General features: G+C 38.3%; 1 protein-coding gene across 1 annotated transcript; it reads right to left on the bottom strand.

Annotated features, from left to right (window-relative positions):
• Window positions 1-12,928: 12,928 nt before the first annotated feature.
• On the bottom strand, window positions 12,929-17,492 carry LOC131681887 (nonsense-mediated mRNA decay factor SMG5-like). Its single transcript, XM_058962981.1, has 4 exons — window positions 14,481-17,492; window positions 14,295-14,424; window positions 14,079-14,237; window positions 12,929-14,017 (listed from the first exon to the last, which is right to left on the bottom strand). Exons 1-4 carry the CDS (start codon window positions 17,244-17,246, stop codon window positions 13,800-13,802), a joined length of 3,273 nt encoding a protein of 1,090 aa, XP_058818964.1. The 5' UTR covers window positions 17,247-17,492; the 3' UTR covers window positions 12,929-13,799.
• Window positions 17,493-17,530: the final 38 nt, after the last annotated feature.

Raw genomic sequence — 17,530 nt, 5'->3', positions numbered from 1 at the left:
AAAAATTATTTTTCAATTATAACGTAAGGGATGCTGCGATCCAAACTTCAAACTCTTGTTCTCGAAATCAATGTATTGTCACTTAACACCGACCATATAATATCATCAAGCACAGCTTTTGGGAAAATAAAACTAGTGATGCAGTAATTGGAGGCTTGAGTATTTTTTTTTACTTCGGGCTTCTGTTTTTTTACATCGTAACAGGCCGGCAGGATACTAGGTACCCACAAAACCGAAATATTCAGAACTATGGCCTATTTTTATCCGATCTAAACACATTTAGATATTTTGGATTTAGGAAGTCAACCACTTTTAGAATCCGGACTAGCGGAAACTTGATGCATTCACAGATTCTTAAAGTGGATGATTTTCTGAATTCGAAACATCCAAAAGTGTCATGGACTTTTAAATTTGCAGGTACCCGGGTACCCTGTCGGCCGGTTATCTTTTTATTGGATACACAATGGTTATTCTGCAGGCTGCTGTCGCCTTCTGTAGTAGAGAAATGAGAAGCCTCCAACCAGACAGAATATCGGTGCATATCAAACAATCCGGCCGGTAACACTGGAAGGCTGGAGTCCACTAGGAAGTTAGTTGATAACAGTCTATTATCTTTCTCTGGACAAAACCAGCCTAGAGGCCGTGTGGCATCCGTCGGGTTGAAGTTTCTCAACCAAGAATTGAGCCACAGGACCTGTTCCCATGTCGTAAGTGGCGACTTAAAACAGGAGTCCTCAAGTCAAAGTGTTTCTCAGTGCCGCGAACTGAATGGCTGGCAGGACCAACATATGCCAATCGCGCACGGAAAGTCTTGGGTCTTACCTTTACTGTGTTAAGCGAATCACTGACACAATGGACGTTTCTTTCTTCGCAAATCGTGGGATTCAAATGGTGGTCATGACCCTAATACCTATTTCGGCGTTCGCTATAGACGATTATAAGCCAACGTGTTTGGTATCATCCAGGGATGCATGAAGCACAGCACGTGAGCCTAACACGAGCTGAGCGGCAGCTTTGAACGAACCAAAAGCAATAAGCACTGACACTGCTCGTGCTAGGTAAGCTTCGTGCTCGAGCTGTAGGATTCGAAGAGCTAGCAAAACGAGTTAGCACGATGAGCTAGCATCGTGAGCTAGCTCGGTAAGCTGGCACGAGCAAGCTCGGTGAGCTAGCACGAGTTAACTCAATGAGCTGGCACGGTAAGCTTATCCGATGAGCTTGAACGGTGCAGTAGTGTAAGCTATAGAACGAAAGAATAGGACAAAGCAAGAAACATGCATTGGCAAATGTGCGACAAGTTTCTGAAAAAAACGATGCAGGCATCATTACTCACACTAACGCGTTGTTTTTTTTATTCTACTTTGCTATAGCTGAGCTATAGCTCCGTGCAGCGTGCTAGCTATCACCATGCTAGCGAAAGCTCTCGCTCATCGGTGCTCGTGCTATTTGCTAACTCTAGCTCATCGGAAACCAGCGCAAGCACTAGCTCAATGAATTTAGCTCTGACACATTCTGAGCCAGTGCACAGGAATAGGACACAGAGTAGCACCGTTCTTGTGCATGCCTGGTATCATGTAGCTGCTGTACAACAAATGTGTAGTGCTGTGATCGAGTATGGTTATAGTAGCACAAATTAATCTTCAGCGTAAACGTACAGCAAATATGAATCTATCCCGCCTTGTGCAGGAAGAAAAAGCTTCCATAGCTTTGGTTCAAGATTTCCGTTCAGGAAACTATTATGGTATTTCCGTGAAAGAAAGCTTAACTCCGTTTGCGTAGCTTTCTACAAAAATGGTATTGCAAATTCACGTGAAATGCCTCGTGCATGTATACTTGTGAATAGTGCTATTGACGCATGTTTTATATCCAACCTCACAACTCGCAATATTTGTACTGTCACGGTAAATATGACTTTTGACAACATAAATAAGAAATACATCGGCATATTTGCCGCATAATGAACCATCACCTTCTGATTATTTCAAAAGGGTTGTATCATACTGTGGCAGAAATTGGGTCTCCCCTCATAATCGGCAGTGATGCAAATGCCCACCACATAATTTGGGGCAGCTGGGATATCAATTTGAGAGGCGCCAAATTCATGGAATACTTAAGTAGTACAAATCTGCACATTCTTAATGCAGGAAACCGCCCAACATTTGCATGAACTGGCAGAGAAGAGGTGTTAGATGTAACTCTCTGTACTGACGGTATTACGCATGAGTTGGCAAACTGGCTCGTATCAAACGAGCTCGAACGAACCGTCGTTATCTGACCATAAGTACATCGTCTTTAATCATTTAAACGTTTCACTAGATATCGTCACATATCGCAATCCCAAATCTACGAACTGGAACCTCTACGAAGAGGGCTTGGTGACTAGGTTTCATGGGTATCTTCCAACGATTGAATCTCCAAGTGACTTGGATGAGGTCGTGGATGAACAACCTCACTCATAGTTACAGCATACCAAGAGCCTTGCTCGCTTCGAGTTATGCGTACTTCTAGAGGAACACCTTGGTGGAATACCGAACTATTTAGACTCAAAAAAATATGTAAAAGAGCTTGGAATCGCAAACGCAGGGACGGGTCGGAGGCCTTTAAGCTGGCTCGCAAAGCATACAGCAATGCCCTTCAATCCTCTGAACGAAGTGGTTGGAAAAGTCTCTGCAAAAATGTCTCAAGTCTTAACGAGACTAGCAAATTAAATAAGTTACTTTTGAATTTGAAAGACTTTCATGTCAGTTCGAATAGAGCTGCTAATAGTGAATGCTCGTCTGACGAACATGTCGTACTCAAAAGTCTTTTTGATAAACACTTTGCAGACTATACGGATCCATCACTGACGACTGCTCCTGAGTAGTTCTTTTAAGGTAGTTCTGATTCTATTTCCCAAAAATCATTTGCTCGTAGAATTGTGACGACCGAATCGATCAAATGGGCGTTCAGTGATTGTCCATCAAACGCTTCTGGGTCTATTTAGGCAGAACGATTCGTTTGCCTTACCGAGAAAATCAATTGTCCGAACTAATCATAATATAGTCTAGTTTACGGAAGTTAGCTAATAAAAATACCATAATACACTTCCGCCAAGGGCATGACCAACACACCGTGCATCATGTCGCAATGTGCCTAAAATGGGACCATAGTTCTGCCTGCATTCATACTGAGCGCATAGATAGTCAAATCGATACTTTAGAATCGTGAACTAAGAGCAGACGTACGGAATGCTAAACATCAGAATAATCCGACTCTCCACTCCTTCCGAAACGTGTTTTCTTCGGTCCAAGGCTAATAGAACTGATCGTGACAACATTCATACACTTACACGTAGTTCATCAGCGCATGCTTGACAGCAACGCCCAGTTGAAGATGTCGGGCGTTCATTGAATAAACATCCAACGCATTGGACTAACGTAGGATGACTTAATCTCGCTGGGCGGTTGACGTAAACGATTACTGTCAAAAAAGGGCCATTAAACGTATTACGAACTGAACAATTTAAACCGCCATTATGGCACGTAAAAAGCTGGATTAATTATAGGAAAGGTCTCATCACACTGCTAGGTGGATTAGAAACATTTTGAACTGAAAATGTTGTGGTTGTTTCATTCTCTTCCTAAAGGTCACCCCTAGGGGCAGATCACTTCTGATGTATTTTTAAAAATCAGCAAAATTAAATGCATTTATTGCCATCAAAATAGAAATTCATAATGTATTTTGCGTTGCGTGCAATGTATTTTGCGCTTCATGTAAGACGTCAAAACCCTACAAAAATTTTGCCCTACATTCAACAAAAAATCGAACAAAGTGGATCAGCGTAGGACGTTTGTTAAACAAACTTAGACGTTTAAAGTTGATGCAAAAATGGAAATAAATGCATTTTTATTAATTGGATGCAAATTTGTTATACATTCCTAGAGTGATCTGCCCCTAGGGTCACCCCAAGCAAATTGTTAACGACGGATATAGCGATCTCGATGGTTACAATAGAAAAGCTATGAATGTGTTCAAACTGTACCCACTCTCTCCTACAACGTGATGCCACTGCTTGTTGGCAGCTCGTGAGGAAATTTAATGTTTGTTTTCACTGAAAATTATACGGATATAAATTATAGAAACACAAAGAAAACACAATTTGAATAAGCGGCGTGTCACTCACATGTCAATAGGTATAAAGCGGAAGTTTTCGTATTCGTTCAATATATTAAACCATCATTGTGTTCCCAGTGACTATAGCTCCTTTAATCGTATTTTATAAATAATTATAGAGAAAGCAGATGCACAATGTTTACATGCAGGATAACCCTTTTATCTAAATGGTAATAAGTTGTTGCCTCCAATAAAGTACATCGTTTATTGAAATACCAATAGATATCGTCGCTGTTGTGCTATCTTATGACAAACGCCATTTTGGGGTGAACTGAGTTAGATATGTCATGTTACTAAATTTTTAAATCTCGATAAACTCGCGTTTTCAGAATTTTGAAATTCTGCTACTTTACTGAGATATAGCGAAACACGATTATGACAAGCGCCAATTTCTCGAGTGATCGAGTTGTGCTATCTTATGACAAAGAAAAAATAGACAACATGCTTAATCTGTTGGCTTGCTATAAGCCAAAAAGCTTATAGCAAGCCAACAGATGTCTCTGATGACATAGGTAATTCCTATGCAGATCAACCATAACCATCAGCTAGGTTCTTGTCTCGAGAGCAAAACTTTTCCTACCATAGTTTTTTCTGGGAATGGTTGGCTTATATTGTCAAAATTATTGAACAAATTTCCTTTTGAGATTTCCACTAGTTTTGGAAAGTATACCCAAATGTAATGATGGATTATGCAAGAAGAATATTTGTTTCGTCTAGTCGCCTGTCAAAAATAACATTGTTTGATATATATATATATATATATATATATATATATATATATATATATATATATATATATATATATATATATATATATATATATATATATATATATATATATATATATATATATATATATATATATATATATATATATATATATATATATATATATATATATATATATATATATATATATATATATATATATTGTCTCTAAATTGTTAACGGAATCAATTTTGGTTATTGTTTTTCCCGAATAAAGAAGGAAAACTGGGAAAACTTTGTGTTCCAATAACATCATTTTGTAACCTGATATTGCTGCTAACGCATGGAAAAGTATAATATTGGACATAGTGAAGTATATCGCATAGTTCTACGAAACAGTTATGATTCATATTTATATGAAATTTTCTGTGCACATTTGTGCCACGTCATGCATATTTTATCATCAATACACACTTATGACACGTATGCGAGCGACTTTGGTTTACATTTTACGCAAAAACTGTAAATATAGTCAACCGATCTTTGCACAAATTGAGAGATTATTTCAGAAAAGATAGAAGCATCGAATGTCTTCTCCGAAAAACTTCTAACTTGTATAAATTTTAAGACATTCAATCTCAAACTTTAAAAATCGTTTTTCTCGAAAAAAGCTAAATGGCGGTTGTCATAAGATAGCACAAAGCGACGATATAGTGAGCGCTCTAAGTATTGCCAATGGATCTCGCATCTTCTGCTTAGTATGCGATTGTCGTCGGTTGTGCAATGATCGCCATTTTTGACACAAACTTCAGAATAACTTTTGAATGTTGTTTTCGGAACACCGTATATAAAAAGTCTTATATTTTTATTCCTTTTTACGGCGACGGTTATTGAGTGATAAGCATAATCACTTCTTAGCCCAGTGGGTCTACGTTAAGTTCCGGCCAAGACTGTTGAGATTTTAAAAATCTATGGTCACATCTTCCTTCGAAAGGAAACTAAAGCCGTGGGTCCCGCTCCACCTGCCAACAAACCCAACACCCCAACGATGTTAAATGAGTGGTCATCGCACAAAAAACTATCTGAAGTATTGTTTTTTTTATATTTTTGCTTAAACAGACAAAAACAAAGCTTCGCCCGTTAAGGTCATTTTAAATATATTTCTCGACAAACATATGATTACGGCCTAAAAGCCAACTGTCAAAATCCACTTTGAATGAAAATTCCGGACAAACCGTTACACGCCAATCACAGATGTTGGTAGTAAACAAAAGAGAAAAGTTTTCTCTTTCATAAACTGTTGTGAACTAGTAACGGTTTGTCTGGAATTTCCATTCAAAGTGGATTTTGACAGTTGGCTTTTAGGCCGTAATCATATGTTTATCGAGATTTGTAGTGACAATATTTGAGATTATGGCGTCACTGACATATGAACAAGCATGTGGGGGATATACGACTAGTGAAAAATTGTTCCCAAACCTGGGGGTAACCCACCAGTAAATGAGTCTTTGGGACCGTGAATAAAAGGTGGAGCTAGTGTTCTGGGAAAATTGTAGGACGTTTTTTGAGGGAATTCCCTCATAGTGTTATTTCTGTTAGTCTGTGGTAGTAGTATCAGTAGTAAATAAAACTGATTAATAAAAAACATAGCAAATTGTTATTTTAGCGCTAAATACGCTGGATTCGTGGAGTTAACCCTAGAACGGTTTTCTGTGGTACATTACCGATCGTTACTTGAAATCTATCTTATTCTGTTACGGTTTAACTGCAAGCATCTTGTGTAATAAATCAATTTGATGTTTAAACTTCCATTAAAGTATATTTGTTTCACTCAACCAACCTAGCAGTGGCGCCTAAAATTTATGTCGGGTACGAATGTACCCTAGGCACAGAAATTTTTTTACAGGGAATGGCTTAAAAAACGGATGCAAAACGTTATTTTGACCTCCATGTACAAATCAATATTTAATAAATTTCAATTGAATATCTACTGGAAGCAAACTTTGTAAAAAAACACATGAAACAGGCGCCCACAATTGTCCGTATTGTAGTGGCTGGTGGAACCGAGCATTCGGCTCATTTTGGCTGACAAACGTCCGTTGTTGCGTAGATCTCTCGGTAAACTCTAGGATAGGATCCGCCAGCTCTGTCTTCTGTTTTTGAACCAAGTCTGAACCAGCTCGTGATTGGACGAAAGTGACATAGGCAAACCTTCGGCTTGGAAACTAAAAGTACTAAAGGGCTGCTTGGAAGTGTTGTCATATTGTGATATCAAACATAAAACGACGATTGTTAACCGTGTTGATTTTTTTGTTTTCTCGAGATACCGTCATCCGTCTGTAATTATGAAGTGCAGGCATTATTTGGCAGACGAAATCAAACATCTTAGCCAGAACTGAAATTCCCGACAGATCCGGTAGCGCGGTTATCGTGGATTCTGTTCTGTGTGCGGAGTAATGCGGAAATGCCTCTTTTCGAAATCAACAGGCTGTGTATGAAAATATTTTGAACTTCATGTAAAAATTGTCTTTGTTCCAGTACCGAGTAAATTGGAAGTACTGAGCAAACAGGGAGAAAGTTATCCCGGAAGTCGCTTCTTGTTCTTCCTTTGGTATTATCGATACAGTTGAATTTTACAGTTTTCAACTGAATCGATCATCGGTGTAAATAGGAGAGTGTATTTTCTACTGCTGTTTTCTCCGAAACAATCACAAATAAAAAACTATAAATTCCTCCAAAACAAAAATTAAACCTTGCAGAAAAGTAGTTTTAGAATATTTAAAATAAATCCGAACAGAGAAAATTATTCTTGTGACAGAGGTTGCTTGACTCAGAAAGCAACTTACAAAAATGAAGAGGCGTGAAGATATTTTTCGTAATGTCCAACAACGAATATATATTATTTTGTTTTGCTGTATTCCGATGAAAAAAAACGTTATGATCGTTTCAATGCGGATATAAATATAGAATAATATAGAATATTTTAATCAGAACAAATATACGACCGAAACAAAACAAATATTTTGGCAACATTGGTCGAGTGGGGGTATGTCGTTTTCAACAGGGATTAGTAAAATATAAGAAGAAGCCAGCTGGCGGATCCTATCCTAGGGTAAACTGAATTCAAGCTCGCATCGTACCATCGAGTTTTTTATATCCGAATTGCTTGTAAATGTGTGTGGTATGTGTCGATTGAAAGTATAGCAGAAATCACAGAGCAACAGAAGTGCATCTCAGACGGTTGAGTTTTATAAACTTTAACGGACTACTGCAACGTAATTTTAAGTATTTAGGTAAGTATTTTTCACCAGATACGTTACTGCTTTTGACCAATTTGACGATTCGAAATGTAATATATCTGGCCTGTGTTAAGCCAAAGAGGACCAAGCGCCATTTTGAGGTGCTCTATCTAAAATCGCTCCAGCATCCAATGTAGCACCAGGAACTCTAATATCTGTTGTTTTGGAAACCCAAATAGCAAACGAAAGCAAACCAGTGTTCTTTAACTTTCTATGTAAATGATAAATTATCGAAAAATTAATTTTGGTACGAAAAATACGCGAAAAAAATTATGGCGCTTAGCTCGGTTTGGCTTAACGCAGGCCATCGATTTGTGATGATGTAAAATAAAACATTCCAATATTATTAGTATGTTTCAACGAATTTTTATTTTTTTTTTATTTTTTTTTTGTTCTATACTCAACACGTATAACTTCCGTTCAAATCCAAAATATACTTTTTCTTATTGTTGTTCCAAAACAGCACCACTAGAAAGGTCTTTTTATTATTTCTAGAACTATTCTGCTTTCTCATGACATTGATCCCCAAATTATCTTCTCAAAAATTTACACCCCCATTTTCGGCATACTCACTTACACTTCTAAGACATCGTTCCGAAAACCTTTCCCCAGAAACTAAAACACCGAAGTTATTTCCCCAGAAAAACTGTTTTCTAGAACACTGTTTCCTCGAATCCACCAATTCCCAGAAAACAAAATTCCAGAATGCACCATTTCCCACAAAGCATTACCCAGAAAGCAGCTTACGCCTGGAAACTCATTCCCCAGATATAACCATTTTCCAGAAGGTTTGGTAAGATTAAGAAAGTACCCATAAATTGGGAAAAATATTGATAAAAATCAAAAATCTTATTCGGAATGTTGTCAATTTTGCTTCCCTCGAAGAGTATACTGCCAGCAGCATTAGACAATAGTAGTCTTTTTAAATTTCTTTTAGTAATGGAAATATACATGTAGGACAAATCTTAGAATTTAGTACAGGTATTTTTGGGAGCCATTTGGCATCAAATATCGGAAGCAGTGACCTCCTTCTAGAATCCAAAAGAATAAAATAGTGCTATGCGTTGCGCTAGTTGGTGTATTTTAAAATATGCACATTACCTAAGTCAAGGAACCGATGCGGTGTAAAACTGCTGAAGATAAGCCGTCGGAAGCGGCGGTCCCTCGCAAGGAAGCCTGTTATCCATTCGTATACCACATTTACTCAAACATAGGGATTGATTCCTTCTTTTAAACATGAGCAGTTCATTGAATCTGTATGCCAAATAACTCTTGCACGCAAACTTGTGATCTTTTCGCTGGCCCGGTTTACTCAAACATAGGGGTTGATTCCTTATTTCGAGCTTTCTTTGAATGTGTACTAAAATCGAAATGAATGCACAATTTGACAAAAGGATAGCATCTATCCTTTTTTGCATTGGAAATGTTTCGTACGTAAACGTACGATCCACCCGATTGCTCGGTTTACTCAAACATGAGCCACTAAATACTTTCGAAAGTAGTTTCATAACTTACGCTAAATGGTATTTATACCACAGGTCTGTTATGCCAAATTGCTCTATGTTAGTTTTATGCAAAAATTGAAGCAATTTTTCAAGTGTTGTATTGCAGTGTTGGTAGTGATTATTTTTCATATGGATACATTTTATAAAAGCGTTACCCTTCTTTTAAACATGAGTTGTTCTTTTGAGTTTCATTTTTGGAAACGTTTTGATCCACTTTTAAAAGAAAAGCATCAAGTTTGATTCGACCAAATTTGGATCGCATCATTCTTTATGGTACACAAATACGTCATGTAACTGTTTCAAGCGTTTTCTATTCCATTTCATTACTTCACAGGTTTCGTCACTCAAAAGAGCGCTTCAAACCGAACTACTCAATCATAGATAAACTTTCTTCGAGAAACTTGCGAAAACCAAAATCCGAAGTTATATTATACGCACTACAATGCTCTAATATTAGTATAGTATCAAATAACTTAATCAAAAGAATAATAATAAAACAATTATTTATCTATTGGTGCTCTATATTCAAACATCACAAAAGGACCCTTCCCCATTTGTATTGTGATCATAACAAGCAATTAAAAAATTTAGAATTTGGAGGTTCAAGCCTTACGGTCATTCGCCTCTTTTTTCGGGTTAGAAAAAATTACCAACTACGCTATGCCCCCGCATTTACGTGAATACAATCTAAATTAAATGATTGTTACGAAGTTGGTTGAAAAAAAAAACAGAATTTTCGGTTGTATACCATTCCCCCGAAAGCCATTTCCCAGAAAGCCATTCCCCAGAATTTTTTCCCCAGAATGTACCATTCCCCAGAAAGACATTTCCCAGAATGTACCAATCCCTAGAAAACCATTATCCAGAATGCCCCATTCCCCAGAATGCCCCATTCCCTAGAAAAGTTATGGTTTTTATTTATTATTTGTGGTTAAGCCAAAGGTTTACGCATACCTAATTAAAGAAACTTATGCGGTGTTAAGCTGCTGAGGATGTGCCGTCGAAAGCGGCGGCCTCTCGCAAGCAAACCTGTTATCCTCTCGTATAGCCGGTTTACTCGAACATAGGACTTGGTTCCTTCTTTCAAACATGAGCATTTCTTTGAATTTGTACGCCAAGCAACTCTTGCACGCAAACTTGTGATATTTTCGTCTGCCCGGTTTATTCAAACATATATGTTGATTCCTTCTTTGGAGCTTTGGTTGAATCCATATTAAAATCGAAATGAATGCATATTTTGACAAATGGTTTCGTGGGTTTTTAGAGCATTTATCTTTCTTTTGTATTGGGAATGTTTCGTACGCAAATGTACGATTCACCCGATTGCTCGGTTTACTCAAATAGGTTGCACTAAATACATTCGAAAGTATTTTCATACCTTACGCCAAATGGTACTTATAACACAGAGTTACAGACATAATACTCGACAACAATTATTCGTCAATGTTAGCGATCACTTTGAATTGAATATATTATTAGTTGGGACTGTTATCGCATTTGCGATTATGGCGCCACTGACTTATGCGCAAGTATACGGGGGATATACCAATTATTCCTGGGCCTGAGGGTTGACTAATTTGTAAATGAGTGGTTGGAACCGTGTATAAAAGGTGTAGCTAGTGTTTTGGCCGAACTGGCGCAACGATATTTTTGCGAGGAGCCGCCGCTTTCGACGGCTTATCCGTACCAGCTTAACATCGTGCATCATGCATCAGTTCCTTAACTTAGGTAATGTACAAAGATTTCGTTTCGCCACACAAACTTACTTACATAACACTGTTACATTCTTTTGGATCCTATGAAGGGGGCTACCGCTGGTTGTTGTTAAATGGCACTGAAAAACACACCTGTACTGAATTTTGCGATTTGTCCTATATGTATGTTTATATTATTAAAATAAAAGTAAAAATATTGCTATTGTCTAATACTGCTACCAGTACACTTTTCGAGGGGAGCAATATGGCCAACATAATGAAAAAAATGTTTTGATTTTCATCAAAAAAATTTCCCACTTCAAAAAAAAATGTCTGGGAAATGTTTATAACTGTTGAATGAACTTATGAGCATTGGTTCATTCTGGATATGGTTTTCTGGAGAATAGTTCTTTCTGGGGAAAACACTTCGGTATTTTAGCTTCTGTGGAATGATTTTTCGGGAAAGTTAGCTATTCTTTATTTAAATTCGGAATAAATAATGTCATCCTAAATTCCGATTTCAACACAATGCAAATCATTTCAAATGTGACCGAATCGAAGAATGTCTTCGATGGAAATGGGAACGAGTAGTACGTTTGAAAAGATCAAATCTATAAAAAAGTTAAAATTTTCTGGGGAATGACTTTCTGGGAGATGGTGCATTCTGGGGTATGGAATTCTGGGGAATGGTACATTCTGGGAAATGACTTTCTGGGAAATAGTATATTCTGGGGGATGATATTCTAGGGAGTGGAATTCTGGGGAATGGCTTTCTGGGGAACGATTTTCGGGGGAATAGTATACAATCGAATATTCGGTCAAACAATTTTCTGAGTTTTGGTACTTTCTGGCAAAAATTTTCTGGGTTATGGTTCCTTCTGGGGATTTTTTTTCTTTATTTGGTACTTTCTGGAAAGTAGTTTTCAGGGATTTGGTACTTTATAGAAAATGTTTCTGGGGAAAAAGTTTCGGCATTTTATTTTCTGGGATGGGTTTTCGAGGAAATGTTATAGAATCCACTTGCCGTCTTGATTTCAATTGTAGAACCGAAGTTTTATTCTTGTTTCAATCGTAAACAATTTAGGTATTTGGCACAATAACAATAACGTCAATAACAGCCGCGGGAGCTTCGAAAAAGCCGTTAAATTTTTGTAACACATTGGTGACCGCGAGTGTCATGTCTGGTAGGTCTGTGATATGAGGTTGGTTCGATTCAAAATTTATCCATCTAAAGAAATATTTACTGCCATTCTACGAATAATTGTTCCATGTATGTAGGGAATCCCACAGGACACAATTATGTGCATAACAGCAATTTACCGATTCCTTGTGGCAAAAAAACATAAGGCAAAATAATGAATACCGCTAGTATTTTTTGCCTGAGTGTCCAATTATTGCACCTATAGAATGCATAGATCATTTACTGGTACAAGCAGGCTATGCACATTCGACTGTAGGATTACTTTAAATTATCCTTGGGACTGATGCATTAATATATGCAACAAGCATTAATTCAATTCGCTTTTCAGGCCCACTCAAAGGTTTATATTCGGATTAATAAGTATGCGAGTTCCGTTTTAATTCCATGAGTTTATATCAGATAGTGGGAAGGTATTACCGAAAACATAATTTTTGCTTCAAGCTTGCAACGCCATCTATGATTGTAAAGATAACAGTAGAAAACAATAATGTAATGCGTAGTTTTTATGATACCGATGCGTTACTATGGATTGTATTAGGGCACTTGATACAATTAGAAAAGTCTCCAATAAACTCTATAAGATGCGGCTTTGGCTAAATGTGACTGAAAAAGCTACCTGATATTCTCTAAACCAAATTTTGATGTTTTGCAAAATATGTTGGATGTTCGATTTTATATTGCCGTCACATGTTAATCATTATCCTGTCTGCAAATGTTGAATTGGATTGGGCTTTTCATTTATACAAGGCGTTGGAATTTGTGTTTTGCTGGTTCTATGGTTGTTTATAAGATTTTTATATCTTCGATTGGATGTTTAATCAGAAGAAAAAATAGAGAGAAACCAACAAAACGCCACTCCTTCCTTCCCATCAATTATAAACGAAGTTGAGAAAAATGTTGCACCGCGGGTTTCGCCTTATTGATTAACTCCCGTACAGTTTCCTCTGCAACAAAATTTCAGTTTCGTCTGCTGTTAGGGACAGGTGTAGTAGACACATTGAATGGAAGGATTTTGCTGTTCGGTCTTATTTATGAATTACTCCCTCTGATGAGCTACTTGCTGCTGCTGCTGCTGTTGTTGATATCTTCTATCTTATAAAAAAGCAACCACTGAATCCTACTTGTACCCTTGCTTCCGCCATCCGCGATTGCTTCTCGCGATGGCTGCCGAGAGCATGATTCAGAAACGGAGTTCCTTGGACAGTTATGCCGTGCAGTAGATCGATTACCAATTGAAAGCTCATTTTCTTTTGTAGCTAGAGTAGAACGTAATGATCTGTTCAAACTTGACAGGAATCGCCTCCAGGATTCCGATGTAGCTGGAGTTGTAAAGTTTCTTATCTTGTAGCGACTCCCCGGACAGGTAAGTTACTATGTCGGTGCTATCTTTGTCGGCGTGATTTGAGACGATGTGGTTACAGAACTGAACGATCTGGTAGAAGACGGTCGAATCACGGTCTACGAAGAGAAATACAGCATTAATGACAACATGCTAGAATAACCGTAATGCAAAACTTACCAAGTTTCCTTGGAACTTTTATTAGAGGCATTGGTAAAATTTCGTGATTCTTCTGTGAACGAAGGAATCGATTGCCCTTGCTGAATTCGTACTCAAGCCATTTGATAGCGTTGCGTGCACCGTCGCTGTGTTTTTTTAATTCGTCCAAATCCGAGAGAACTAGAATTTAAAAGCGTTAGATGCATTTTGTTATCATAAACAGCTTGCTCCACTTACCCGCAGTAGGAATCAGTATAACAAATTTCTTCGTTTTTACCAAGTTCTTGACAATATACGTGTATTCCGTTAAACATTTTGAGTCAAGCATCAGATAAGGAGTCAAAGTTATATTTACAACCCGTTTAACCTGCAATCATGATTGTTAATTTCATTTTTAGACTAAAAACAACTGTTCATACATACCTTTGACTCCAAAGCCTTCACCTCATTTCTTAACCAGAGCTGCCCCATCAACTCATTAATATTTTTTTCCTGATGAGTTTCATCGGCCGTTGTATCCGAATGCGTAGAGTCGTCTTTTCTTTGCTTCGGCTGTTGGGCTTCTCCGTTGGTCCGATTTTTCAAATAACCCTTTTTCGTTATGATGGTTGGTGCAACTTTGGTGCCATCCCCTTCCTGGCTGGACTTTTGCCCTTCGACAGCTGTGAAAATTCTGCGACGTTCACTTCGCTGGCGGTTACGATCTCTATTACGACGAGTTCTCAAATCACCACGTTGTTCTTGGTCATCCTGATGCTTTCGCAGGCGACGTTTTTCTTCATGCTGCTCACGCTTGCGAATCCGATTACGACTACGGGTTACTCCTTTTTCGGTAGATTTTTTGTGATCCTCCGGTTTACGTTGTTGCGGTTGCTTCCGTTGTTTCTTGTTTTTCAAACTGAAGTCACGTGCCTTCGGACAGAAAGCGTAGTCAAATTTCTTGGACTTACAAAGTGAGAAACCGAAATCAACCATTTTCATGGCACGAAGGAAACTCTGCTCCGCAGGTGAAACTTCGAACCGATAGTTTGTTTCCCAGTCCAGCTCATCCTGAGCGGTTTCAAAGAGTGGGAAATGTTTCATAGCGATATCTTCATCCAACGGTATGGTTCTGCGGATTTCGAACAACGTACGGAAGTCTTCTCTAATACCGGTAACATCTACCAGGTTTCGCGGAAAATAGTAGCGATTGGAAAATATGTCGATATTGAAATGGTTCAACAGTTTCATTATGTTATGGATAAACTCGGGGTTGGATTGGTAGCATCCGATTAAAATGTCCATGTTAGTATGTAGCCAATCAAACAATAGTTTTAGCGAACGCATAGTGCGTTCGTTCTCGGCAAATTCTATAACTATATTTGGGTTTAGCTTGTGGTAGCGTTTCTTGAACTTAAGCTGAACACCTTGATCATCTGAATTGTTGTTATTGTTCTTTTCCTTTTCAGACATCTCGTTGGTATGTGTGAGTACTGCACCCGATTCGCCTGGATCTCTATCGTTAGATTCCTGAAATGTACCCCCGCGTAGATTCTCATCTTCTTGATCGGAAAAATCGTCATATGACTCAAAGCTTGAAATCGAGCTAACGTCATCCTCGTCTGAATCCGAATCTAGTTGAAAATCGCTTTGATCGTCAGCATCGGAAAGATCCGACTCCGATTCGTTAGATAAAGCTCTACGACGTCTGCGAGCATGCTTCTTTTTTCCAGTGGGTTGCTTGGAACTTGTTTGGCTTTTCTTGTCCGCTTCGTCATTTTCCTTGTTAGAGTGGTCTTCGCTACCATTGCCCTCTTCGACACCAGACGATGATTTTTGGTCCTTAATGAACCCGGTTGTATTTTCTTTTACCAACATACGAGACCTGCGAACTTCTTCGTCATACTTCTGGTACAGCCCCATGTACATTTCGCGGAACTTTTTATCCTCTCTAACATTTTCAACGACGTACTTCTCTAATGCCATTGTACAGTATTCCAGAAGTTCTGAACACAGTGCGACCATGAACGCATTCAAACTGTAAATCTTTTCAGAATTATTGACCTTCACTTTGTACATGCAAAAGAATAGAATCGAAACGATTTTAAATATCAAATCATCCGTCATGTAAAACTCATCATCCACGAGATGTCGAGCTCCTAAAATATTTTTGAAATCAATCAGAACTGAATGACACAAGCTCGTAAAATCCGTAACACTTTTGTCGTAGAAAAATACGTCAACCACAAGTAAAAACTTAGCCACAAATTCTCGAATCGCATAGTCTTCCTCCTCAACCTCATCGCCAGAATTAGACTCCAAATATCGGATGTTTTTTTGAAAAATTTTGCATACATTCATCTCACTGCATTCGAAAGGAATTTGGCAGCATAGAGAATATAGATAGTGATAAACCGAATCCAAGTTATAGTTGTCGCCGTTGTATAGAGTTCCGAGCTGATTCTGAGTGATTCCAACTTTCGTGTTGAGTTTGAATGCTTCCCAATAGTAAGATGCTGTAATACTCTTCACATCAGCCAGTCCATCCAGTCCAAACTCACAATAGTATCGATGTAGATCTCCCAAAGCAGTCAGCAGTGAATGAATTGATTCTAATGCAAAAGCAATCTCTTGCTTGGTGTACATCACCTTCTTCTCGTCGTCATTCCGCTCTTCCTTTAAGTTTAGGTTTTCATAGCAACTGGACTCCCGCACCAAGAGTTCATCGTCGTAATTTTCCAATAAAGCATAGCTCACCAAATATCGCATATTGTCCAGGTTGAAGATTTGAGCCAAGCGTAGGACAATCACCTTCAAATGGTTCATTCCATCTAGCAGTAGCCGTTCGATACCTTGCTTCAACAACTGCTCATTTTTCTCCAGATTCACATCGCCAGCAGCCGCATGCTTTCTTTGCTGCTGCAGTTGATGATGGTGTTTTTTGAACACAGAAATAAGATCGTAATATCCCTTACGCCACAGAATTTCACGAGCTTTCTTGCCGACTGTCTCATAGTCCTCGAAAAGCAACGTAACACAGCGACCCACCAGCTGCCTGTGCTCCTCGAGGAAATCATTGGCCTGCATAGCCGACACGGAGAGTGTAGACTTGCACTCATCTTGCTGTTTGACCAGTGTGTAGACAGATCTGCAATAAATAATATGGAACGTTATTACAATGCACATGATAATCTGAAACGAAAAGTTCATACGAGTAATCTCTGTACGATGGTGTGATTCGGAATTCGACTGTTTATTGTTCACTTGTAGATAATGTAAAATGCGTCATTGGAGAGAGCTTATAGCATTGTATTATTCCACGCACTTCAAAGACGGCCAGTTGTTTGTGCGGAATGAAAAGCGAAACATCTGATTCAAATTTATAAATATTTTCAAAGCTGATCCAACTTGACATAGAAATGCAAACCCTGCTCAATTCATTTGGTTCACAGTACAAAGTTCGCATTGGAAACGTTACCCAAATGTACCAGTGA

Source organism: Topomyia yanbarensis, chromosome 2, assembly GCF_030247195.1.
Source record: "Topomyia yanbarensis strain Yona2022 chromosome 2, ASM3024719v1, whole genome shotgun sequence".
Classification (NCBI taxonomy): Eukaryota; Metazoa; Arthropoda; class Insecta; order Diptera; family Culicidae; genus Topomyia; species Topomyia yanbarensis.
The sequence above is the reverse complement of the archived record's forward strand: the minus strand, read 5'-3'. Positions and strand labels throughout refer to the sequence as shown.

Excerpts from the sequence above, each read along its gene's own strand:
- LOC131681887 (XM_058962981.1), bottom strand. The coding sequence starts at position 17,246 with ATGAACTTTTCGTTTCAGATTATCATGTGCATTGTAATAACGTTCCAT. Across the intron at positions 14,425-14,480 it reads TGAAGGCTTTGGAGTCAAAG|GTTAAACGGGTTGTAAATAT; the intron begins GTATGTATGAAC and ends TCATGATTGCAG. Across the intron at positions 14,238-14,294 it reads TATACTGATTCCTACTGCGG|TTCTCTCGGATTTGGACGAA; the intron begins GTAAGTGGAGCA and ends TTTAAATTCTAG.